Source organism: Lepisma saccharinum, chromosome 8, assembly GCF_977018435.1.
Source record: "Lepisma saccharinum chromosome 8, izLepSacc3.1, whole genome shotgun sequence".
NCBI lineage: Eukaryota > Metazoa > Arthropoda > Insecta > Zygentoma > Lepismatidae > Lepisma > Lepisma saccharinum.
Window position 1 is genome coordinate 35,898,091 of NC_139236.1, and position 25,543 is coordinate 35,923,633.

The 25,543-nt window shown below is 36.6% G+C and overlaps 1 protein-coding gene across 1 annotated transcript; it reads right to left on the minus strand.

The window, feature by feature from the left end:
* Window positions 1-30: 30 nt before the first annotated feature.
* parvin (beta-parvin) lies at window positions 31-23,357 on the minus strand. Its single transcript, XM_083127414.1, has 9 exons — window positions 22,614-23,357; window positions 16,749-16,895; window positions 13,677-13,766; window positions 11,175-11,348; window positions 10,217-10,314; window positions 7,715-7,876; window positions 6,105-6,245; window positions 4,945-5,188; window positions 31-685 (listed from the first exon to the last, which is right to left on the minus strand). The coding sequence occupies exons 1-9, from the start codon at window positions 23,293-23,295 to the stop codon at window positions 609-611; spliced, it is 1,815 nt and encodes a 604-aa protein (XP_082983540.1). The 5' UTR covers window positions 23,296-23,357; the 3' UTR covers window positions 31-608.
* Between the last annotated feature and the right edge of the window lie 2,186 nt (window positions 23,358-25,543).

The window sequence follows — 25,543 nt, forward strand, 5'->3', positions numbered from 1 at the left end:
GGTGTTTTTTAAATGAAGTATCCATTTGTTGTAAGAAACTAATTTAATTTCAGAAAAAAATATTACAAACAGTTTTTAAAAAATAAATTACAACATTGTACAATTAGTATAAAGATTTCATTAGTACAAAAGCAACTTCCTCAAAAATTGAAGTTTTGTAACAAGTTTTGTAGTTAAAATATTACAAGTTGTGTGAACATGGTAGTAACTAATGCATTTCACTTTTGATGAATACAATAATATTTCTTATGCGTTAAGGATTAACAGATCTACATTTAACAGTGAGATTGACATTAGGCATAATTGCACAAAGATTGCTACATTGAGAATCTTATAACACTTTTTTTCGTAGAAAAAGCAGGTAAAAGTTTTAACACACAAATCATAAGACACATTAATTAATACTTTGAAGGTACTATCGCACAAGTAAGTAACACGAAATAACCAACAAGTTACTTATCTGTACTTGTAAAATCAAAAGGATAAAAAGTCACAAATCTGGAAGAATAGATTAAAACAATCCTAAAAAATTATTTAACATTTGTACAGTGTATATACATCAGTTGGTTAATAAAAGTGATAGAAAAAATATCTTCAGAGTAGAACACTTAGCTCAAATTCTTGTACTTTGTGAAGAGATTGTACAGTACACGGAGTGTTGACTTCAGATCCAGGTTAACTATATCTGCAATGATAAACAAAAACAAAAAATCAGAATACTTTGCAATATTCATTACTTAATTTCATTGGGTATAATACAAAATGTGCCTGGGACTGGACCTACAGATGAATGGATATTCATAAATATCCATGCCCAGCCGGGACCCCTAGCGTCATAGCACAATGTGCTAACCACTCTGCCAAGGGGGCCGGCTGGACTACATTTTAAAGTTGAATCTGAACCAATATGAAATAAGCATGTGCCAGGGTTCAAACCTGGGTTTGGAAAATAGGTCTCCCAAACAGAAAATGGAAAAAACAGTTAGAAATTGCCAAAATAAAGTGATTAAAGAAATGATCAGATAAAAATTTGACAAAATTCGGGATATCAGTTTCCAAATAATAAACAATAGACTACAGTTTGCCAACATGCTGCCCAGTGCCTTATGGGATGCTCTGGACCAGAACATATGGAAAAAGTAGAATACATCGCAAATACATCCATTACAAAACACTCCCAAAAGATCGCAGATCTCAGACGTAACAGGAAAGCCAATAACCCTCCAATACAAACACCTAGTGAACAACCCCCAGTTACCCGTATAAGAAAAGGTGGCAAAAGCAAAGGCCCCAAAAAAGCCACAGCTCCCGAAATGGCGACAACAGCACTCAAATCGAAGTCCCAAGTGAAAATGACGAAACAGTTAAAAAAAATGGTAGTGTGTGAACAGCCTATTAGTATCCCCCCCCCCCCAAATTTACTAAAGTATTAGAAAAAGGTGGCAAATTTACGTATATCAACCAAAATACGTGGCTAGAAGAAACGATTTGCACCATAGAAAACGTGGCTTGCCACATTAAAGATCCCTTAGAAAGAAACTCGTTTCGGTCAGTGTGAAAATGTGATCAATAAATTTAAATTTAGTGACCATAAATCCAATAAAATTAAGCAGGAACTAAGGGACTTCAAAAACTGGTTAGAACAAAAAAACTTGTGATGCATCCCCTCTGATAAGTGTACCATGAACGTCATCTTAACAAAAGGGTGATATTCTGAAAAAATCATTAACATTGTTACAAAACAAAACAAAACTACAAGCAGGTTAAAAGGAACCCTCTCCCTAGAATCATCAATGAGACAAAATCTTAGTTACAAAACTCCCTAATTTTCCCAACCAGCGACAAACTAATTATGAATGCACCTCAACTTAGTTTCATATACGGGTTACCAAAAATTCACAAAACAGGATTGCCACTATGCCCGATAATAGCAGGATACTCCCACCCTAGATACAAACTTGCAAAAGCTCTACTAAATAAACTGCAGGAATTGAAACCCACTTTCAAATACTGTGTGGTCAACAGCAGACACGTCAAAAAACTACAAAAAACTAATCACAAGCATCCCAAATGCAGACCAACTCCACCTCGGCAGCATAGATGTCGAAGATTTTTTCCCTTCCATACCAGTACCCAAAGCCCTAGAAGAGGTAGAGAAACTACTTGCCAAAAAAATAATCGAACCACTCATCAGAAATTATTTCCTGTATGCCCTGAAAATATGCCTCAACAATGAATTCTTCACTTTTGAAAAGAAAATTTTCCACCACACAGAAGGGTTAGCCATGGGAAACCACTTTCTCCGTGGTTAGCAAATTTAGTTCTTGAAGCCTACAAAAATGAAATCAGGACAAAACAACCCTTCCCACGGATCGAAGATTATGTCAAAAGCTGGAACTGGGTATGTGACTCCATTCAAGTTACCACAGAGAAAGAAAAGAACGGTACCTTAAATTTCCTCGACATCACCATATTCAGAGAAAACAATAGTTTCACAACCAAAATCTACCGCAAACCCACAGCAGGATCCCGATTCATACACAAACATTCCAACCACCCACCAGGCCAAAAAGACATCTGGAACAACTTCGTGAGAAGAGCCTTGCACTTAAGTTCAAACAACCAAGTGCTACAAGAACAATTGGACATTCTAAGATAACAGGCCTCCCTCAACGGCTACAGCCCCAGTGTAATAGACCAGAACCTGCTAAAAGGGGGAAAAAAATCAGAAAAAAGCCAGAAACCACCATCCCACAAACGAAGAGAGGATCCCCGACTATGGCTAGGGATACCATTTGTACCAGGCCTATCCACCAAATTCAGATGCATCCTGGAAAAACGGAATTACAGAATAGCATACAAACCCGGCAAATCCATAAGACAAAACCTAGCAGGCTTCAAAACTTACGACAAAGATCCCTTAACAAACTCTGGCATCTACAGCATCAAATGCGATTGCAACCGAAAATACATAGGACAATGCAAAAGACCCATCAAAGATCGATTCGCCAACCACATAGGATACATAAGCAGGAAACAAAGTTCATCAAGTTTTGGGCTCTAGCTTCCTGTTTTGGCATGTGTATGAGACCGGTGGCCACCCACCATGGTGAGGAAATTGGAGAGCTATGAATGAGTAGAGTAAGCCAGTCATGGAAACTTACAATAACGACTTTGAGTTCATCATGCTGACCACATGTCACCCCATAACTGGTTGGATGATCGTCCACCTCGGCAGGTGAGTGAAGCTAGCAGTCGGTAGGTAGGTCCTGGCCCTCATGGGCTGTTGCACCACAGGTTATATGTTACTCATATGTAGTACTGATAGATCATATGGTATTGACAGTTTGCATGATCATGGCAGATGGTGGTTCCATGAAAAGGAGGGTGTCTTGCCCTGCTATATTTTTGTCCTCGCAATGCAAGTGGCTTCCCTACTTCTGCTCTGCTGCCTACTGGCCTTGGGGTGCAGACAAAAAAATCGCACTGAGCAGATACTCGCTGGTCTCTACAAGTGCACGAGATATCCTCAAGTCTGTTTAAAACATTTATGTTGATGCTTTCTTTAAGAAGCAAATTCTATCTTTTATGGTATATTGACAGAAGGCATGGGATGGACAAAAACTGTGGTCAGAAAATGGTAGGTACACTCAACTGACATTTACTTTAAGTTCTGGCACAAATACATGGTGAAACTACTTCCCAAACAATGGACATTCTCAATAGCAATGGATGCTTTTATCTTGCGAAGTGTGTGGCATGTATGCTACAATGACACAGAAATGCAAATAACTTTGAAAAAATTTAAATCATCAATTTCTATGAGAAAGAAAATTAGTGTTCGAGACTTGGCTGGATGGTTTGCTGTCAGAAAAATACACCTCAGCAACATTTTAAGAAACAAAAATGTTTACCTTAAATCATTTACTGAAAATGAAACCATGCTGGTAATTGCTCTTTTAATGAAACCATGCTGGTAAATGCTCTTTTCCCAATTGAAATTTGACAATTTAATTCCTGAATGCTGGTATAATAAAATTAAGTGCCTGGCCATTTCATAGATTTCATCATTTTATTCGCACAAGCTCCAAGTTCTTCCCAAATGGCAGACAGTTTTACATTCTCCATTATATCCATTATAGAGAAGTTATGCTGAACTTTTGGTAGCTTTGATAATTTGTTATTTGGATTCATGCATTCATGTAGAGGTCATTGCAAGGGTCAGGAAGAAAAAACGGGTACATCAATTTTCTGTTGTAAGTGAGGTAGTGGTGTCATTTCCTGCCATGTGAATGCTGTGCTGCACTTCAAAAACATGATTTCTTTCGTTTTCATACATTTGACACTTCCATTCATCAAGCATGTGCTATTTTGTACCTAAAGTTCATTTTTCTAGAGTTTGACAAGCATTGACTTATCTCGTCCCCCCCCCTGCCTGATCCTTCATTTATAATTTTTAAAGACCCCTATGAAAAAACATGCACGTGATTTCAAAGCTTTTTAAAGGGTTACAGGACATGATTTCAGTTGTTTCATGACAATTTCTATACACAATATATTTTTCTGAAACCATGCCTTAAAATCTGTTTCCATGTATTCTGAACATTATCATTACACCATCAGGAAGGCCTCACCCAGTATGTCTCATTGCTTGTCGACTTCATGTGAAATCTTTGTAACATCTTGACTACTTACAATGTACCACTCTGTATGAATATCCACAAGCCAAGCTTTTTAAAGGGTTACAGGACATGATTTCGTTGTTTCATGACAATTTACTACTAACTCTATACACAATATATTTTTCTGAAACCATACCTTTCCATGCCTTAAAATCTGTTTCCATGTATTCTGAACTTTCATTTTGAAATGAACGAAATATGGTTCACATAAAGGTTTTATTCATTATGCTCTATTTCCCCCCAATAATGTTTGCATGCTCACCTTCTGGTCGTGCCTTGGGTTTAGCCAGTCCAACATCTTGCATCAGCTCAAAGGCAAAGCTCACATTGTGAATCTTCTGGTCATTGTCCTGAGGAGTCAGGTGAAAATTGTACAAAGGCACAAAGAAACCTTCCAGCAAGCCCATGAGCAAAGTGAGGTAGACTCCATCATGAAATTGATGGTCTAGGTCATTCACCTCCAAATTCACCTTATTCAAATGTTTGTTAACAAATGTAACCAAAGACTGAAAAAAAAAAAAAAAATTTACTTCGGAAAGTAATACACTATAAAATTCAACACCTTACTGAACTTTTTAAAAATGTACCTTAAAAATAACATAGTGTGTGCATAGTAAAAAGTGAGAAAGAGCCACGTAAGTGTAAATATATTAGGGAAAAGCATATTTTGTTTTTGCTGGAAAACCAAAATGAAAGATCATCCTTTATGTTGTTGAAAAGAGTGAAATATATTTTCCTACTATATTTTTATCATGAATGATGAGAAATCATTTGCAAAATGAGAAACAAACTCTTAAACATGAAATTTTGAGTTTATTTACTGACACAGCACTACATTTTTGTTTAGTGAGGATGTGATTTAAGTAAAATCTTACAACAGTTAATTCTATGAAAACATTAGAGATGGGAAATTTGCCTTCTTAAGACATGAAATAAACAGAAACATATCCAAGTGACATATTTCTTGGATGCCATGTGACATGTCTTATATTGTTTGAGTGATAATTTTATTTTAAGTCAATTTTATGAACAGATAGGCAAATTGAGTCTGGACATAGTTTAAAGTGGGATCAGAACCAGTATGAAATCGGGACCCCTTGATTACAAGGCAACAACATTACCATTACATCATCAGGAAAGCCTCACCCAGTATATCTCATTGCTTGTCGACTTCGTGTGAAATCTTCGTAACATCTTGACTACTTACAATGTACCACTCTGTATGAATATCCACAAGCAAAGTAAAAGAATTCAATAATAGATGGTACATAGGCAGTCATTACTGACCTCAGTACTGCAAATATAGACCAAAATGAAGGGGAAAAAAGCAGAACAGACAATTGTAAATTAATTTTGCAGACTGCACCACATAAAAATATGCATATTATATGTACCTTATGAACATAAACTGGAAAAAAATACCTTCTTTACTACTTGCAGTTTGTCTGGTGCATGATCAAACAATGTATCGAATGCATCCCTTTCACAGCGCATCCCTACATCATCATAAAATGCAGTGATCTCTTCTCTCACTGTACGATGTGTAAGCTGGCCATCACGTTTCTGAATATTAAAATAAGAATAATGAGATTGGTATGGGTAAAAATTACATATACTTCTAAAACTATACTTAAAAATTACGAATCACTTTCCAAATACCCATTGCTTTACTACATGGACCACCATGAGCTGAATACTAATAAAAAGAAAGAATAGGTTTCATGTAGAAGACACCTCTGACATCAGTATTGCAACATTTAAGTGAACTGCAAAAAAAATTAATTTCTTTAATTTTCTCACATACTTAAACTTTGCATTCTGCTTATGTTGCTCAAAATCCATTCTAGACAATAAGCCATTATTGGTGGCTAGAAATGGTCAAATCTGGATATCTAATATTAATTTACTTGGATGGCATGATAAAAATGGGAAAATATGTCAGAAAAAAGCAGAAATACTCACAGTAAAGCCAAAAATGTGCACAACAGTACTTTCAAATTGCTCATTACACGGGATGTCAGTATCTTCCAGGGAAGATCGACAAGGAGGGGGGAGGAACATTAAATAATATCAGAATCCCTTTAACCGAAGAATTTAGTGGATAAATATGGAAAATATTGTGAGGTTCAGTACAATTATCTTCAGTTTCGTTTACTATTATGTCAGATTTACACCTTTGTAGAAACTAAAGCATAATTGCAGCTCGCTATGAAAAAACGGGGGTATTATTGTTCCATACTAGTTGGTAAGAAAAGATAGCATCTGCTTTTACGAAGAATAAATTATAAAATAACCAATTATGTGCAAGACAATTACAAAATTATACAGAAATATGTCTCATTTACGAGAAAATTGAAGAAATGTGTTGTAAAAATGTGAAATTAGTAAAATATGTCAAAATAAGCCTCATCAAGTTTGTCTATTTCGGCTGATTTTCATCAGATATGTAAAGATCTCACCCCAGTATTCGATCCGATGTCAAAAAAAATATGTTATAACAAAGTCCTGGACCCTAATCATAACAACATCTGCTATACTGATTCATTGACCAACAATGAATGTGGATGAAGTCTTAAAAAAATGGGGAGGGGAGGAGAGAAAGAGAGAAGGGAAAAACTACATCTTCCAGCTTGTGGTGATCCTTACAGCAAAACTTTCTCTTCCTGTTGACATAAATTATAGAGACAAAGCAAGATAGTTGCTACAAAAAAAACCTTTGCATGACGGTCATCCATTTAACTGGCTGTTTTTTGTTATTTAACATTCCTTATTTGCTTCTTTGCATTAATTTGCAACAATGTAGATGACTGATGATTTGAACCCAAGTCCTTCAAGAGCAAGATAGTAAGACCAGCACCGAATGCACTTGTCCACTGAATTCTATGACTAACAATTACATATAATCCAAGATATAAGTTGCTTTCACTTAGTTTCCTCAGCCATCCCAAAACATATACCACTGATAATAATACAAGGATTAAGGATCCATCAGGTCTCAAGTGAAAACCAGGAACAAATAAAACATACCTTACCTGAACCACAACAACACCAACTGAAACATTTTCAGGTAATCTTATCGGAGCTCTGAAATGTCGTGCAAGAGCCACTAACAAATGTAAGATTGCCACAATGTTCTTTGAATGAATGCTCTCTACACTCCATTTCTGTTGAGACCATCTTGGAAGCCCAAGAACCTAAAATGAGAAATGAAAAAAAATCAACAAAGTAACTTAATCTGTTGCAATTCTTAGTACAGGTATTACAATTAGATGCAGGATGAAACCTAATGAAAATAAATATGAAAGTGGCTAACTAGAAATTTGTATTGTTTTATCGACCTCTCTCAAGTGTTTTGATGGAGGTCAATATAGCATTTTATTCAAGTCTGTACGAAGAAATATTTGTTGATTTTCTAATGATTCAACCAATTTTGCCCAAGAAATATATTTCCTATATTCATCCATTTTACAATTTTTGGGTGGATTTTTAGTTATCAAACTGATTATTTCAAATCACAAGAGTACAATTACAAATTAGAACATGGAAACTATAACATTTGTCTGAATGTTAGTGACAATGATTCTTCATTATTTGGATGAAATATTAATTCGACATTATCCATTGTCTATCTTTATAATCTACTACATATTCTATCACTATGCTTTAAGAAAGCACTTTATTTTAAGAGCCCAAATGCAGAACCTGGTTAGCACATCATTGTAGTACAATGACAGGCCTGTCATTAATCTGAAGACAAGAATGCACTCTCAACCAGTAGGTAAAAAGATAGGTAATGGATAATGTAAAATTCAGACTACATGCTAATGTATATACAGTGGAACCCCAATTTTACATTCCCGGATTTTACATTCAATCTTGATGGTCCCAACATAGCATAATATCATAAAATTTATTCTCTCATCTGGCACACCTCAAAGGATACCCAGGCATCAGAAAGGTATATGTGATTAACTTTGAAGGTGGCAGGGCAAATTTCAGCCAATAATGATACTTCAGTAGCCTCTCAAGCCATGTCTGTATGCTGTCTCATATCATTACAATTTGTTTATTCCAACTTATTTCAGTTCCTTTTTGTACACTCAGGAATCATTACAATACACACTACAATTCTTACAATGCATATTTCTTCTTGCATGAAAACCAGGTAATGGTAAAAAACTAGATGCAATACACGGTGTAAGGTTGTTTTTAAGGATAGTGTAAATTGTAGGAATTCGGCACAGTTTTCAACAAATCCATACTAATGGAAATTTTCTCATGACTGTACAATGACATTTATTGCATTCTTTACAAGTAATCTTCATTTTCAGTTAGTTGCATTTGTATTTAATTTCATCACAAAGATAAAGATGAATGATTATTAGATCAAAAAACAAACACAATGAAATACCTACACCCAGCTGGGATATGAACTTTCAGTGGTGTTGCTGTACTAAGCAATTAACCACTTAAGTATTAGCATAATTTGTTTGACATGCAATTCCCTCTCCCACATATTCAGGTGCTCTACATATTTCTTCTAAAAAGTTAATATAATTGACTAATTGATTTGGTGTATTAAGTCCACTTTATGCACAGTAAGGCTAGTCGGGACTGGACCTACAGTTTAAAGTGGGATTTGAACCACTATGTGCCTCCACCAGGTATCGAACCCGGAACCCCTTGATTACAAGGCAATGACAATACCACTGCTCCATCGGGGGCCCCAAAAGTTGAATATAAAAACTCTTTATAACACTACACTTTCCTAAATCTTCATTTTGCTAACACTCCTTCTCTGACCTTTAATATAACATTCACTTTTGTTCCAGTCAGTGGGATTTGACTGGCTTCAAATCCCAGCTACTCATAGGTATGAATTCTTCCGACAATGCCCTTACATTGAGCAGCACTGAGATCCACCATGTCTCCAAATATTGAGAATGTATGGGGCCCCACTCCCATAGCACCAATGTGTCTTTTCTTGGTGCAATGCACCGAAGATAGCTTTACTTTCTTTCTATGTAGTTCATGCTCCAAAGAAAATGAACAAAACAAAGTAGGGCATTTACTGGACTTTCACCTAGGGCCTTAAAATTTGACTCGCACCTGATAATACATAGAAATTAAAGTGAAAAATGCAGGCTAGACCAGAATTCGAATCTGGGTCTGTGGAACTGCTGAGCCCAAAATGGCATGGTATGCCAGAGACCAAGGTTCAAGTTGTGGTTGAACTTGAATCTTTCACTTAAATTCTGTGTAGTTCACCTCCTGCGTGTGCCAAATTATACAGTACGGGAGATAATAGGTAGAATTAATGTCATCGGTGTGTCAAAGGCAAAAGATTAAGCTGTAATATCGCTGGCAGAGACAATTCCACACAGGTTAAACAAGGAAACAAAAATCAGGTAAAACCAGGGTTTACTCACTAACTCAACTGGTACAGCAATGATATGGTATGAGACCAGCGACCATGGTTTTGAGTACTGGTCGAGCCTGCGTTTCTTCGCTTAAGTTTTTCTATGTAAGCATACCTTGTTTGTAACATCCAGAACAACCCTAAGTTTTTGCTTCTGGCCTTCTTCTGATTGTGTCACTTCAGGCACATCAAGCTTCTCACCTGTCAGTTTTTCTGTCAAGAGAAAACAAAATACAATCTGTAATCTACTAAAAATATGACTACTATAAACACTTTGCAGCTTAAATGTATGACAAACATATATGATAAAAAATGGAGCAATTATTATCCACACTGGACTTTCAAGACTAAATCTCTACTGGACCATATATTTTGCTGCACATATTGATTAGTCATGTCATAGTGTGAATGGTGATCTATATTTGGCATTTACCCCGTAATAATTTAACGGCAATTATGCAAATTATGGAGGATACAGATGTGGTAAACATCTGACAAATTTACAGGTAACCACCATATACATATTCATGTTATATTACGTACAGGGGTGCCTAAAATATTCCACTTTATAGGCCAAATGGTAAATTTGATTGTGTTTTGTTCTGTTCTTGCTACAAATGATACTATCGCAGGACGAACATGTGAGAATCATACTATTGCATGGACATAGAGGATACACTGAATGGGTCCCATGCTTGCCAGACTTGAATCCATTGGACTTTTTGTTCTCAACAACCTGTTTCTGCCTACAGACCTGGGCAGAGCCCGATGGAGGACATTTTGAACAAATGCTCTGATTTGGACTAGCCTGTAGGACTTTTAGGACATCGTGTAGAATCTCTAAGCAGACCATTTATTTCAATGTAAATATAATAAAACTAAAAACACATTTTTGTTTTTACATTCATAATAAATGAACAACTTAACCACAAATTCTTAGTCAACATTTTTAGTTAAAAAGTTTTCAACAGAAAGTATGCAACCTATTATTGGAATGCTAAATGACAAAGCATGAATTTAATCAGTGACCACAACACTGTGACATTTCATAAATAACAAGAATAAAAACATACCTAAGAGCTTTTGCAAAACCTGCCCATCATACAAATCTTCCTCAATATCCTTCACAATAATCCTCTGGTCAGCTAACTCATCATTGATCCAGTCAATGAGCACAAACATTAACTCCTTTAACTTTTGATCTTCAAAAGACCTCGGCTCGATCATTGACCTTTCTTCATTCTCCTCTGTTAAAAATAAAGTAAGTACGATAGATAAATATCTCATCCACAAACACCAACACAATCTCACACATATCTGTAATAAATCACATTGAAAATTGTTAAAGAAAACCTTGAGCATGTTGCAAATATGCTGTAGAGACATGATTATTCTGGAATGCTTCCATGACCTCTTGTCGAGAAATGCAACCTGCACACAGGCATAAGACTGATAAAGATATTCATTTATCAGTCTTTCGAGCTTTCCCATTTTGTTCCCAAAATTACCAATACTGTTAAACCATTGCCAGTTTTAAAGTTTTTAAAAATGCTATATCTGCCAGCCCAGTGGTCAAGCATATTAAGCAAACCGCTTTCAATCTCACCACTAAAGTTCCCAGGTTCGAGTGTGGACATGGGTGTTCTCTGTGAATGTCTATCCATAAATTTCATCTAATCATTAATCATCCTCATCACCATGATTAGCCACAAGTGGCATAAAATAACAAAAATATAATTAAAAACAAAAATGTCACTTATATAAAAGCAACAGATTACATAATAAAATAGCAGCAATATTTCAGTATCCTGTTTTAGAATCAAAACATTTAAAAAGAAAGTCTAAATACTGCTGATGAACTAAACATGCATTTTAATAAATGTAGAAAGAAAACAAGATATTACAAATATGCATTTGAAAAGAACAAACAAATTGGCAACAGAAACTAGTATCAATGTTAAATATATTATAAGTTATAGATGTCTAAATGTTGTCACTAAAATAGCAAATATCACTCACCAGCAACATGACAGACATTGCAGGTTTGTGTACAACACTTTGATGCACAAAATTACTACTTACTGCAACACAATGGTGCCACATATGTGCGTTTCAAGTAGGAATGGCAATTGATATAAGTAGCAAATATTGGTTCTCCCCTTATCAGGGTTTGAATTGTTGTTTTAACTCCACCTTATGCACAGATAGCCTAATTGGGACTGGACTTTTCAGTTTAAAGTGGGATCCGAACCACTGTGCAATGTGCTTCCATTGGTTACCTTATCCAGTATGTATTATACAGAGAACAAGGTAAATAACATGAAGATGGTAATACTGGAAACTGGCACTAGAGTATCTACAGTGTGTTATAAAAACTGGTGCAATATATTATATACTCCTGTACAAACCTGCAATCTACCTTGCTACCCTGAGTGAAGTATGATATTTGTTGACAACAGTGATAAAGTTCTAGATTTTATGAGAATATTTGGACCTCTGTAACTTCTAAAGTATGCAACACTGATTTAAGTTTCTGGTGTCATTTGGTTCAATTTTGAATATTGATCTGAAATGCTCAAATCCATGTTCAATATGTAAGAAAAATGAAACTGAGATGGCAACACTGTTAGCAATATGGTCACACAATCTGTTGTTTTGTTTGTGTTTTTCACATAGTTACATCCTTACCAAAGGAGAACATTATATCTTACTTGGTTTTCCAAATGTATAAAAGGAAGTGGACAAAATTTCACAAGCATAGGCTAATGCATAGCTATAAACTTCAAAGCTTCTAAAATCTTTTATCTTGGCTTTAATTATTTTGAATTCTTTCTTTGTATACAATAAGAATCAGTGCTGCTTCTAGAAAAATATCCATTAAACATCATGGTAAAATGCACAGGAATTTGAATTTGATCTTCAAGTTAAGAGAGATTTTACGGTCAAAAGCATAATTTCCTTTTAAAAAACAAAAAGATTACTACGTTTACTAATTTAACCTGAAAGTTTTGATCTTATAGTAAAAACTTTGCTGAATTAGGAATATACAGAATTTATTCAACTGATAAATTTTATAAGTGCAAAATTGTATCAGATTGTCACAAGAGTAAAATCAAGAAGCTGGTTCCGATAAAAAAGCGGAATTAATTTTCATATCCAAATCCTAGCTAGTACAAAAAAATGGTTTTCCTGAATTTTTCCACACGTAAGTTGTTCCCTGAAGTTTCAAGGCTGAGTGGAGATCTTTTTCCTACACAAGTCACAATGAGATCTTTTTTCTGCGCAAATCACAAGTCCACATGATTCTCTTTGCATACAAAGTTTTACCACTGACCTCACAAACAAGTGATAAAGGGAGCTCAGAACATCGGTAAATGTTTGATTCCAACTATTTTGGACATTGTCTCTATCACAAATCCATGCATATTTCCCAGATTTCAAGGAATTCCTGGATAAACGACATAGATATAATCTGTACATGTTGAATTTATTAAGGATCTACCAAGATCACAATACCACATCTTGACTCTTCAGTGTAAGAAATATGAAATGAAAATGTTAAAATATTATCTCACCTAATGCATATTCTTCTGGTGGTAAATCTGGAGCAGTTGGACTTCCTGGTGAGTCTATGGCATATTTACCTTCATCCTGAACTTCTTGTACTGCCAAGAAAATTAAGATCGTTAACAGGAAGAATAACATTGGATAATATGTGAGGTCACAATATTAAAAACCTATCAAAATGTTAAAATGATCTTCTTCAAGCCTCGACATTCATTGTTTGCAGCAAAAATTATAGGGGTACCCTTAACCCTCACCAGAAAGTTAAAACAATTTTGCATTGTTTATGAAGATTGTTGTGTCTGTCGCTCTCAACTATTGGAGATGTGTCATGGTGAAGTAATATACCTGTCACCTCAGCCTGAAGACTTGATGCAAGTGAATAGCACCCGGCACTCCAAGCGACGCCAGATGGGACATTACATCTCAAGTTTCTTTTTGAGTGCACTTATAACTGGTCTCAAGGTAACAGTTCTGAATGTTTAATGATCCTTCACAAAAAATATATGGGAGTATTAGAGGTGCTTGACAATAGAGGAAATTGTGATCAGAAAAGTAGTTTACGTGACGATCTGGGGTTTACTGCAAACAGTCTAAGTTACAATCGTCTCAGATACACAATTCTTGGTTTACAATCATCTCAGACACACAATTCCAGCAGTTTTCATGCAAGGCTCTAAAGGGGTTTCATCCTTGGGACCATATATTACGTGATCAGGTGTTGGAAGCATTTATGTATGTTATTTTAATGCTAAGAGCCATAGACTTGACCCACCTAACCTAACAATTGGTTTCCAGTCTACTGGGATGGGATGGATTTTCATGAGACACTCGAAGGGAGTTACCAGGTTTTACGTGATCAGGTATTTAAAGCATTTAGATGTTATTTTAATGCTAAGAGCCCTAAACCCGATGCATCTAAATTAACCAACAAAAGGATTTACTGATATTTTATTAACACCAACCTGCCTAAACTAACAACAAAAGCATTTAGCAATGAAATACCCCTTTGGACTCAATGCACGTGAATTAGATAGCAGCAGCAGCAATCTGTATATGTATGACTACAGTAAATGCATGGCTGCTCGCAAACAAAGAATCGTACAGGAGTACACGGAAGGAAAAATGCATTCCCCAGAGAACACGCAGTGTAGGCCTAATCTAAGACACTGAAGTATGTGTCGTATACCGACTGAACATCTACACCATACCTCATCTGTGTTATCAGTGTGCACCAGAACTTATCATATGTTGTTTAATGTAAGTCTTTTGTCTCATTTCCATCATGTATGCCGTTAATCTATACCATCCTTTGTGGCAAAGGAAGGACGTCTAGTGTCTATACCATGATGTAAGTTGTTAATACATATTGTGTTAATCTGTTTGTGAATTATACACTTTTGCTTGTGTCTAAAATATGGTCGTATTCTTTCTTCCATACACCGGAATATCGAAGAACCCAAAATTTAACAGTATGTGTTAACAGCCATAATTAGAAATCAAACCTTGTAAAAAATGCCTGTGCAATATGATAAATTCACAATTAAACAATTGGAACTTGGACCCCGAAATCTATTAATTAAAAAAAATATTCTCGAGGGGGTGTAGTCGGTCAAGGGCCCTAAGCATAGTTAAACAGATATGTAAACACAGTAAATACAATGTTTTGTTATAAGGAATGAAGTTACAAGTTAACCTCGACACTGTTCGTCCTAATACAACTATACCAATGAATGAAAGATGTAGAACAAATTCTGTCTTTTGCCAGTTATCACACAAGTCAACTGTTGTTTTTCCAAAAGTATGGAAGCCACACACTAGACTACTTTTATTGTATTGTATTGTATTGCAATGTATTGCATATGTCCTTGTACTGCTGCTGTGTGCATTTGTGGATTTCATTTGATGGTTTGAAATGCATGTAAAATGTTGGGCCCTGAAGAGTATGCTACGAGGTATTAATTATTTGCTCTTCATTTTTATTTCACTCCTAAAATTAAAGTGGCTGTGACATCAAACAACAATATTAAAATTTTGCTAGTTTTATTTTTCATCCTTAAAAAAATTTGGTAACAGTTCGTTATATCGGAGACACATTAAAATCTGATATTTTGTGTTTCGCATGGTTCGTACTTACCAATTGTGTATTGCGGAACATAGTTCAAGGTGCCATTATGCTTTTTACACGAAAACAAACACAATTTTGTACATACAGAGTGATTTTTTGGATTCCTTTCTTCGCTTCTGTAACACAATATGGCGGGCACATTTTGACTCACGTTGTGGTTATACAGTGTTTCCAACCTTCTTCACTGAAAAATACCTACTATCGTGTTCGTCACGTGTGAAAATTTTACATTATGCACGGGTAGCTGACGGATAGCCCCATGAACCATTTCCGATAAGGTTAGGTTAGGCAAGCATAGTGAAAAAAAAGGGATTGGAAACACTGACAGAGGCTTATGTCATTAAACGTACGCAGCATGCAGTTCACGTAGCGAAAGCAATGGCAATTGTCAGTCGGTGAGATATTTCTCTTGAAAAATATATGATTTCCCGGGCAAATAAATTCCACGATGAAAGCAAATACCTCAACGAACGTTGGAAAGCTTGGAGAAACTCAATTCCGTAAGTAGTTTCTTCTGTAAAAATGAAGAAATGTGTCTCCGATATAACGAACTGTTACCAAATAGGTTTTGTTCACGGTAGTTATGTTCGTTCATTTAAATATGTGCAATATACCTTTACCTTTAAGTTTGACCGACCATTTGCGAGTCCCTGTACATTTCGTAGTCCACAAATGGCCCCGCCCACTACCTATGTAGCGCTTTCTTAATTTCCTTATACTATAATGATATATATTTCCATGATTTTGTCATTGCAAACTGTGAGTTACTGAATATTGGGTGAATGTCAAAGACAGACGTTGAAATGTACTGACCATGTCCTTATTTGGAAATGTACTATCACACATTTGTTTGTCGACTGCCCACACATTTTCGCGAGAAATTTTACATTATATTAAACTTTTTACAAAAAGGTTACATCGACCCAATGTTGTGTTGAAATATACATAAACTTACCTTCTTTAATCTTCTTTTTTCTTCCAAGTGTTCCAATTTTGTCCCAAAATGATTCCTCTTTGTCATCTCTTCTTGCAGCTACAGGTCTGGGCGACTTAGGCCTGGGTGACGCCATTGTTGCTTTCGTTTTTTTCCTTTGGGTGATGCCTACGAGATGAAATGAGAGCAGCTGAGCCGATGCAGTGATGCCATAATTTTAGGGCAAATTTTCCCCTTTTACAGTAGAAAATTTTCCCTTATCCGTCCAAATATTTCCCTTCCTGATTAATTTAATTTGATTTCTGTTATTTTGCGTCGCTTTTCTTCCACTTTTGGCTAGTCGTGATGATGAGGATGAGTGATGATATGATGAAATTATCCCTTCTCTCTGACGCAATTGACCCAAGAGAGAGATAAATTACCTTACATAATAAATAACATAGCATAACCCGTGGCGCTACAACCCTGGAACAGCCTATCTCCCGACTACCAGTCTCCTTCCCACAATCCTACCTATAATAGAGGTGTGGAGATCTTAAACCGGTAATGGGGTGACGTGTGGTCAGAACGTCGAACCCTCAGCCGTTATAGGAGATTTCCCAGACCGGTTTATGCTACTAATTCGCAATTCCCCAATATCCTCACGCGGACTCGAACCCATACCGTCCCGCAGCCGAAGTCCAAAGCACAGAGCCTTCAGACCGCACAGCCACGGTCACGGAGGAGGACTACATAATAAATATACAACATATAAGTAAGAAACATTTATATTTATGGGATGCGAAGATTGGGAGGATTGTTCCCTCGTTTTGTGTATCTGGTTATTTATCGCTCAATCCAGAACTTTCATGAATCGGATCATAATTCATTTGGAATAACACGATATTCTTTGTCTATAGTGAAATAACGATGTAGTCTGAAAAAGCATCCCAGAGAAGCAATATAAATTACATAGAACTCCTGTTCTTTTTTATTATTTTAACTTTTACGCCACTAACATGTGAAAGATAATGAACTCACGTAACTGGATAAGAAAATCATTAAAAAATATATCCATGCTCTACAACTGGTTAGAGCCAGTGCAATCCGATATCGTGTCAGTGGTGGATCCAGAAGTTAAAGTTGGGAGAGGTAAATTTCAGTTGCGTACCTTACCTAACCGAAAATCAATTCTAACTTACACTTGCAGTGTTTTGTATAAGCAATATACTGTAGTACTGTAAACAAGAACCAAATACGTACTAGTGATTAGCGTTGTTTTTTGTTGTTTTTTTTTTTGCAAAAATAGGGGTCCATGCTCGTGGATCCACGTATCGTCTTATCTAAAAAAAATGGCAATATAGTAGATGTAAAAATGGAGAAACGTATAGGGAAACCTGTAGGAATTATATAAAATGTTAATAATTTCTGACTGCACTCGTATTCAATATTTCATATTATCAAGGGCCCCCGATGTTTGTAATCAAAGGGTGCCACGTTCGTTCGATCCCCCTGTGGAGACACATTGGACAGCGGTTCGGATCGTAATTGTAATTGTAATTGTAATTGTAATTGTAATTTATTCTTGTTCTGTTGACTACATTGTAGATATTTCTATTTGCAGCAGTATAAAGCACGTCATTTGTTACATATAACATTAGCATGATTTCAGTATAAATACATCCACTTGATTACTTATTTGGGATGCAGTATAATTAAAGTTACAAGTATATATTATTACATATCGGTTTGATTATATACATGGCATATAGCAGTTATGGTTACAAATATATATTACATACCCTTGATAACATATTTGGGATGTAGATCAGCATAATTGAGTTACAAATGTATATTACATCCACTAGATTACATATATGGGATGCATATCAGATTAATTAAGGTTTCATACATGTTGATATATATATTGTGTCCAATTGATAATGTACATGGGTGAGACAGAGAAAGTAGTTTTAGATATGATGTAGAAATTCTATGCTGTAGGGTGATGTTAACTGCTGACCAGTCCTCATGAGCCAACTTGCAGATTTGAAAAAGATAATTTAGACTTTGTGTTTGAAAACCCATATTTTGCTATATCGAATGTCTAGGCCATCGAGTGAATGATAAGAGTCGTGGATTTTTCCCAAGCTAGTAATCAAGGGATTCCGAGTTCGATTCCCGGTGACGGCACATTGCAGTGATTCAGATCCCTTCAGATTCAAACTGTACTGTCACAATTAGTCTACTTTGAGCATGAAGCAGACATACAGCAAACCTTTCTTCTCAAGCTAATTGAAATTTTTAATCGTTCTTCAGATATCCAATCTTATATTTTCACGTCATGATTGGTCATATCTGGCAGAAAAGCGAAGTAACATAACGAAATACATAGATATCTTTCCAGTGCTCGAAGTGAGAGCGATACGAATAGATGACCCCAGCTAGTAACGTTTTCGCAAAGCAACCCCCCCTCCCCTTGTAATGTCAACATGTTAAATCATAGGAGCCCCAAGCTAATTTGACCAAGGCCCGACCAAACACCTCTCAGCTAGAGTCGTTTTCACGTTCAGAAGACACAATGGGCTCTTATGGGCAATGCTTTTCTTATGGGAAATACGAGCGCGCTGTTGTGAAATTTCTGGATTTACAAATTTAGCTTAAGTAAAATCGGTACCTGCAGTTTTGCAGGAAATTTTGTAGAGAATACGATGGTGAATATAAAAAACTGGTAACTTGCTTACATAATTTTAGATAAATTAAAAACGCAAATTTTCCGTGAAAACACAATTTTTACATTGTTTTCATTCCTAACGTTGAAACATGCCGTAAAATTGAAGCATTCATTATTAAAAAAATTGACACTGTTTTTTAATTGTCATAGGTGATGGTGGTACTCAGAATTTATCAATACTTTAAAGCATATTCGCATTAAAAAATATTCAAATAAAGTATGTGGAGATTTTTTATATTCGTGCAGTAGAAAATGTCGTCGCTGGCCATTTTTTGTTCTGTAATTCCAAGTAAAAACTTCCAGCGACAAAGTTGTGGAGAAAATAATGAAATTATTTTTTATAACCACTCAAAGGTTCCCAGAAATATTACTTCCATGTATTTGGAGTTTCTTTTCAACTCGAACCGCGCGCGAAGTAAGGAGACGTTGTCTGGCCATCTTGAGCCGACTCACCGCAGCATTCCGGCTATCACCACCAAGTTTTCGAGTTGTTATTTTATTTCCATTCAGTAAAAATATGAACTTCATGCAGTTTGTTATAATAGAATTGAAATTACTTAAATTTAATAATTGACAATTATTTCCAATGCTGCTGTTGTGAGCAACATTAGTGCTGTCGCAAATACACGTTGTTTTCGTTTACATTACTGTCGACATTAATACTGAAATGAAGATCACCTTTTAGTTTCCAACGTACACATAAATTCATATACACCATATTAACCTTTGAAAGGCTTTCCAACACGTGACAAAATATGGGGCTTCAAGATAGAAATATGACATGCCTTGCTTGAGTCATTCACGTCTTATCAGTTCACGTGGGCCATAACTCATTTGTTTGTTTGGGTTGCAACTTGAATTTAACCCATGTGCCAGGTTCCCCTTACTTGAGTGAGAGATCTACTGTGGTCTGTTTAGACTTTTTCCCTCTCACGAAAAAGTGTTTTCAGTTGTGTGAGCTCTCGGTGATTTTTACTTTTTTAAGTGATTTCTGAAGTGTCATATTCGTGCATTACACTCGCGTGTGTAGTGATCGCAATGGATCATAGTAAAAAGGGTAACTGTAACGTTCACAGTATAATATTAATATTAATAATTACATATAATTATCATTATATATACAAAATATGTAACACCTTCATTGTGAAGGAAGGTCATCATTTCCCGGCGACATGAGCTAGCGCTGTATTGGCAACACTGTGCGGTTTCTCCATAAGCGCCGTTGTGTCTTCTGAACGTGAAAACGACTCTAACATTTTCCACTTCAAAAGCTGTATCTTTCACATTTTGGTTTTTCTCGGTGCCTATTTTTCCCTGTAGCGAATGAAATTTCCCTTCTAATGGCAACACTGAACACAGAGTCTCATCCTGGGTGTGATACTTGGCAAGGGTTGTGGGCGGAAGGACATCCGAGTAATGCAACCCACGACTTAATGAAAGATAGAGCCACGCCACCATGAGGTAGAGCGAGCTTGTGATTAGATGCAAAAGGTAAAAGCGCATTAAGAGAGATAGAAATAAATAAATACATGAAGGGAGAGATAAAAAAAGACGCTCGAGAGAGAGAGAGAGAGAGAGAGAGATACGAAGTAAGGGAGAGAAGAAGATAGAATGAAAGAAACTCAATAGAGAGAGAGAAATAAAAAACTGAAAGAGAGAAAGAAAGACATAAGAGAGAGGAATGGGAGACAGGAGTAAAAAGCTAGAGAGAGAGAGAGAGAGAGAGAGAGAGAGAGAGAAGAAAGTAATAAATAAGAGAGGGGGAAAGGGAGGGAAGTAATAGCAGGTCGAGAAAGGGAGAGAAAGATAGAGAGAGAATAAAGGAGAAAATGACACAATTCGGAACAGCAAAGGTAGTTAAAAAATAATCAACAAGAAAAATAGATTTCAAGACATAGAGACAACGACGAAATTGTAGAGAAAGAAATTAAAATAGAAACAGGGAAAAGCAATTCACATAGCAGAAAGGAATTATTACTCAGCAAATGCTTATATTTCAGAAGGGAATCATGAGAACCCCTCTGAACCTACCTGCAGGCACCCATGAGGGGGATGACCAGCCAGTGGCGTATGCTGAATGTCTGACGAATATATACTACTGATCGAAAGCCATAAGAAGCAATATATAATATATATCTTAATAAACTACGTACATAATAGTCTTAACTCTATAATGGACTCTACTCTGAGTATGTGTCACCACCAGGGTCTGAAATCTAGTGTTGCCCACGGGACGAGAAGGGACAGGCTTTTAAAAATTCGAGACGAGACGAGATTGACCATGTGTCATAAGACAAACGAATATTTTCGAGACGAGACAGGCCAAAGTCTCGTCTCGTGGGCAACACTACTGAAATCTAGGACCACTTATCGGGTGCAGAGCTCACTATTAGGGCTACGATGTGTGTTTCACCGACAGTCTGTGTTATCTGTGGTCATACCCAGTGACTCAACTTCTTGGTATTATTATTATTATTATTATTATTGCATGGAGTGTGCAGTTAAACTTGCATTACTGATTTTTCATCTTTGTTTTTTCTAATTTGCATAATTTTAATATTTACCAAATCAGTGGCGGCGATTAGGGGGGCGAGGGCGGCAGTCGCTCTCCAATTTTCGCCACTTTGCCTCCGCACTATGCTAAATCTTATATACAAAGGGAAATATACTGTCTTTGCCCCCCCTTGTTTTGGCACCTTACCCCCCTAGTTTTGGGACCCAATCGCCGCCACTGTACCAAATATATCATTGGTGTTTCATTTCTGTTATATCTCATTTATCTATATGGGGTATATAATATAATATATAAAAAAACTTACAAGGTGAAGATTTTGAAAAAAGTTTAGTAGGACCTCTCCATTACCGATGGAGAGGTGCTACTAAAGAACTGATCAAGCGAATGGAGTAGGGAGAATGCCTAATGAAATATTCAAATGTTAAATGAAGAACGAGACAAACATTAACGTTGAGACACATACGATTACATATTATTGCAACTCTAAACTAAGTGGAATGATTATCACAGGGATTCTGGGTTTAAATCCTGAGTAAAGTATGGGCGTTTGATGGTGTTGTTTCTCCATCCATTTAATCAAATCACCATTAATCTTAACCTACAAAAATAGAGGCGTAGACTAAACACACCCCAAAATACAAATGCGATGCCTGCTTACCTTTTATAGTTCCAACTGATTCTCCATAAGATGTGTTGGGAGGGGACAGTGCCTCTAGACTATGGTCTTCGTTATTGTGTGAAGACATTTCCTGACTTTCAGCTTGTTGAAGCTCTTCAGAAGTCTTCGTTTCTTCCAGGGAGGGAAGCACAACAATGTGCTCGTGATTTGGAGTCACCGTAATTATGTTCGTTTGTTCTGGCTGGGAGCTGCATTGCTCGACTACCTTTCCATGTTCTTCTGCAGAATCGAAGAACGCAGTGGAAACATTTTCCTTGAAATCCTTTCCATTTGAACTGGATTGATCTATGTTGTCTTTCGTTTCATTACTTTCCTTGTGGTGTGCTGTCCATTTCTCGTCTTCTTGTTTTTCAAGTAATAATTCATTGACTGTGCTCTTGTTGGTCTTGTTCTCTTCCACGGTAATTTCGGATGTATTCTTTACTTCTTTGTGCACATTGCCTTCTCCCTCTTCATCCTGCGTCTTGATCGTTGGTACTTCAGAAGTGTCGACCTGCGACGGGTTGGATTTCATGATGACATCGACAATCCGTGGGGGCTCTACTTCGTTTTCTGACTCCTCGTCCGAATCCGAATGAGGTGTGCTCGGATACAAACGCATCTCGAGCGAGGACTGTCGAAACAATGTCTTGAATTTCGGCTTCTCGACGACGTCTTCCATTTTTACAAGCAAAGATACTTAGCTATGCGACTTGTCTTCGCGCTCACCGTTTCACAACTTCCTTATTTCGCAGCGGAAGTGTGACTGATTGCGGGTTCTGTTTCGGCAAAACCCACTTCCGCTCGAGCTTATGCACACTTTATCTATGGCTTCAGGAAGAATATTTGAGAAAACAACTCAAAGTACAGTCGCCCATAAAGATATGTGCATCAAGATTACATAGCATACGACTGAAAATCTCAGGTGCTTGCGTTCCTATTGTTTGACGCCTAGTTGAACGCAATCGTAAGGCACCAAGATGAATGTGGGTGCTTGCCAGTGACTTACGGTAGAGGCACATAGTGCTTCGGATCTAATTTTAAACTGTAGGTCCAGTCCCGATTAGCCTTACTGTGCATAAAGTTGACTTATAACACCAAATCAATCAATCAACCCAGTGACGTAGCGCAGTTCTCTGCCCCCCCTGCAAGTAAAATATTGGGGACCCCCTTAGTGATAAAAAATTATGATGCCGGAGTGGGACGGACATACAATAGTTAACTGGTTGCCCCCCCTCAAGTTATACAATAAATTAACTTTTACCCCAAATACTCTGCCTTCCCATTTTTTTTGTTATCGACTTATCAGTGTAGTACCTTCTTGAAACTAAATCAGGATGGCATGAATCTTATAAATAACTGGAAGAAGAATCTGGAAATATTTTCTGTTATTTCAAAGCAGTGGCACAGCCAGGAATCTTTTTGGAGGAGGGGGGAGCTTCCCACTGACAAATATTTTGATCGTGAACCTTTGTGTCTTTTGCTTGAGACCTACAGTTTAAAGTGGAATCCAAACTACTTTGTGCCTCCACCGGGTATCGAACCCGGGACCCTTTGATTACAAGGCGGCGACGTTTCCACTACGCCATCGGGGTTTATTGGGCCCAAGTGGAGGGGCTATGACCCACACTAACCCTCCTTGGACACTGCAAGTAATTTCACGACTCGGTGTTTATTATTATTAAGAATATGTGGACAGGGGGTCGAATGGGTTACCAGTAACATTTTATGAGAGATGTCTGCGAAAATAAGCAGAGACGTACTGGATCAGCCAGAGGTGTGTGTGTCTCCATTGTGCGAATTGAACTGTTTGCTTTGGGGGATACCCATTCCAAGGCCTCCCGCAGGATTTTTTCTCCCGGGGGAGGCTCATAGTAAGATTTTATATCTTGCCCTTCAGACATAGCAACTTGTATTGTTGTTGTTTTGTTGATATTATTATATTGTTATATTATTATTATTATTATTATTATTACTTTAAAAATTATAAATTTCAAATTGAATTTAAAATACTTTGGCGCTGTATACTACAAGTTCAGACTCCAGTCTGCTATCTACATAGAAACTGGATTCGCCTTGTTTCCTTTTCATAATCAGTTATCACTTTGTTGATGAACAGTTCTTTTTTGTACTTTTTCACAAAGCACAGATATCAAACAGATATCACTTAATCTACTGTCCTTCATGCTACCTCTGATACATGTTTTTACATGCCGAAGGGTAGGCTTGCTGTAAAAAGAAAGTAATAATTGAAAATGACGGGGTGTGAATTATCGAGGTGAGATCCCAAACAGCCGAGAAATTCCAAAGGATCTGATTTAAAGGAAGCTAATTATTGATATTTTGTGCACTATAAGTATCTGAAATTTCTTGAAATTAAAAATTTTTATTCCAGAAGTACAAAAACAATCACTTGAAGAAGAAATAGTGTATACAGTTCGACATTTAGACCGCATCAAAAAATTGAGAATTTTTTTCAGCCTTCAGAATTATCCATATTTCCTTCCCAATCCCATCTCGACCAAATGTTTCCGTTCTGCGCACCCATAGTTACGGCAGTCAATATGATTCTAATGTATCTTGTGAAAATGTTCTCTCTTTATTGTGTTGGACATGGCAGTTAATTGCTGTAACTGACAGCCTGTAAATCGTAGATACCGTAACAATATTCTTTGTAATAAAATTTCGCTACAATTCGAATTACATGAACTTTTTCAGATATCTCGCGTGGGCAAGTCCTCCCCCCCCCCACCCTGCTGGCGCTGTTGGCCCACTCAGTGGCGTATTTGAGATTTCATTTTGGGAAGTATGTTTCTTTGGAGTGCAAATTTGTATATATGTTACCAGTCAGTAAACTAAACTATTGCCTTGCTATTCTAAGTACCTTGAATATTGGTTCTAACCTAGGTCATTAAATGTTACTTAATATA

Excerpts from the sequence above, each read along its gene's own strand:
- parvin (XM_083127414.1), bottom strand. The coding sequence starts at position 23,295 with ATGGAAGACGTCGTCGAGAAGCCGAAATTCAAGACATTGTTTCGACAG. Across the intron at positions 16,896-22,613 it reads ATCAGTTGGAACTATAAAAG|GCATCACCCAAAGGAAAAAA; the intron begins GTAAGCAGGCAT and ends TTCATCTCGTAG. Across the intron at positions 10,315-11,174 it reads GGTTTTGCAAAAGCTCTTAG|AAAAACTGACAGGTGAGAAG; the intron begins GTATGTTTTTAT and ends TTCTCTTGACAG.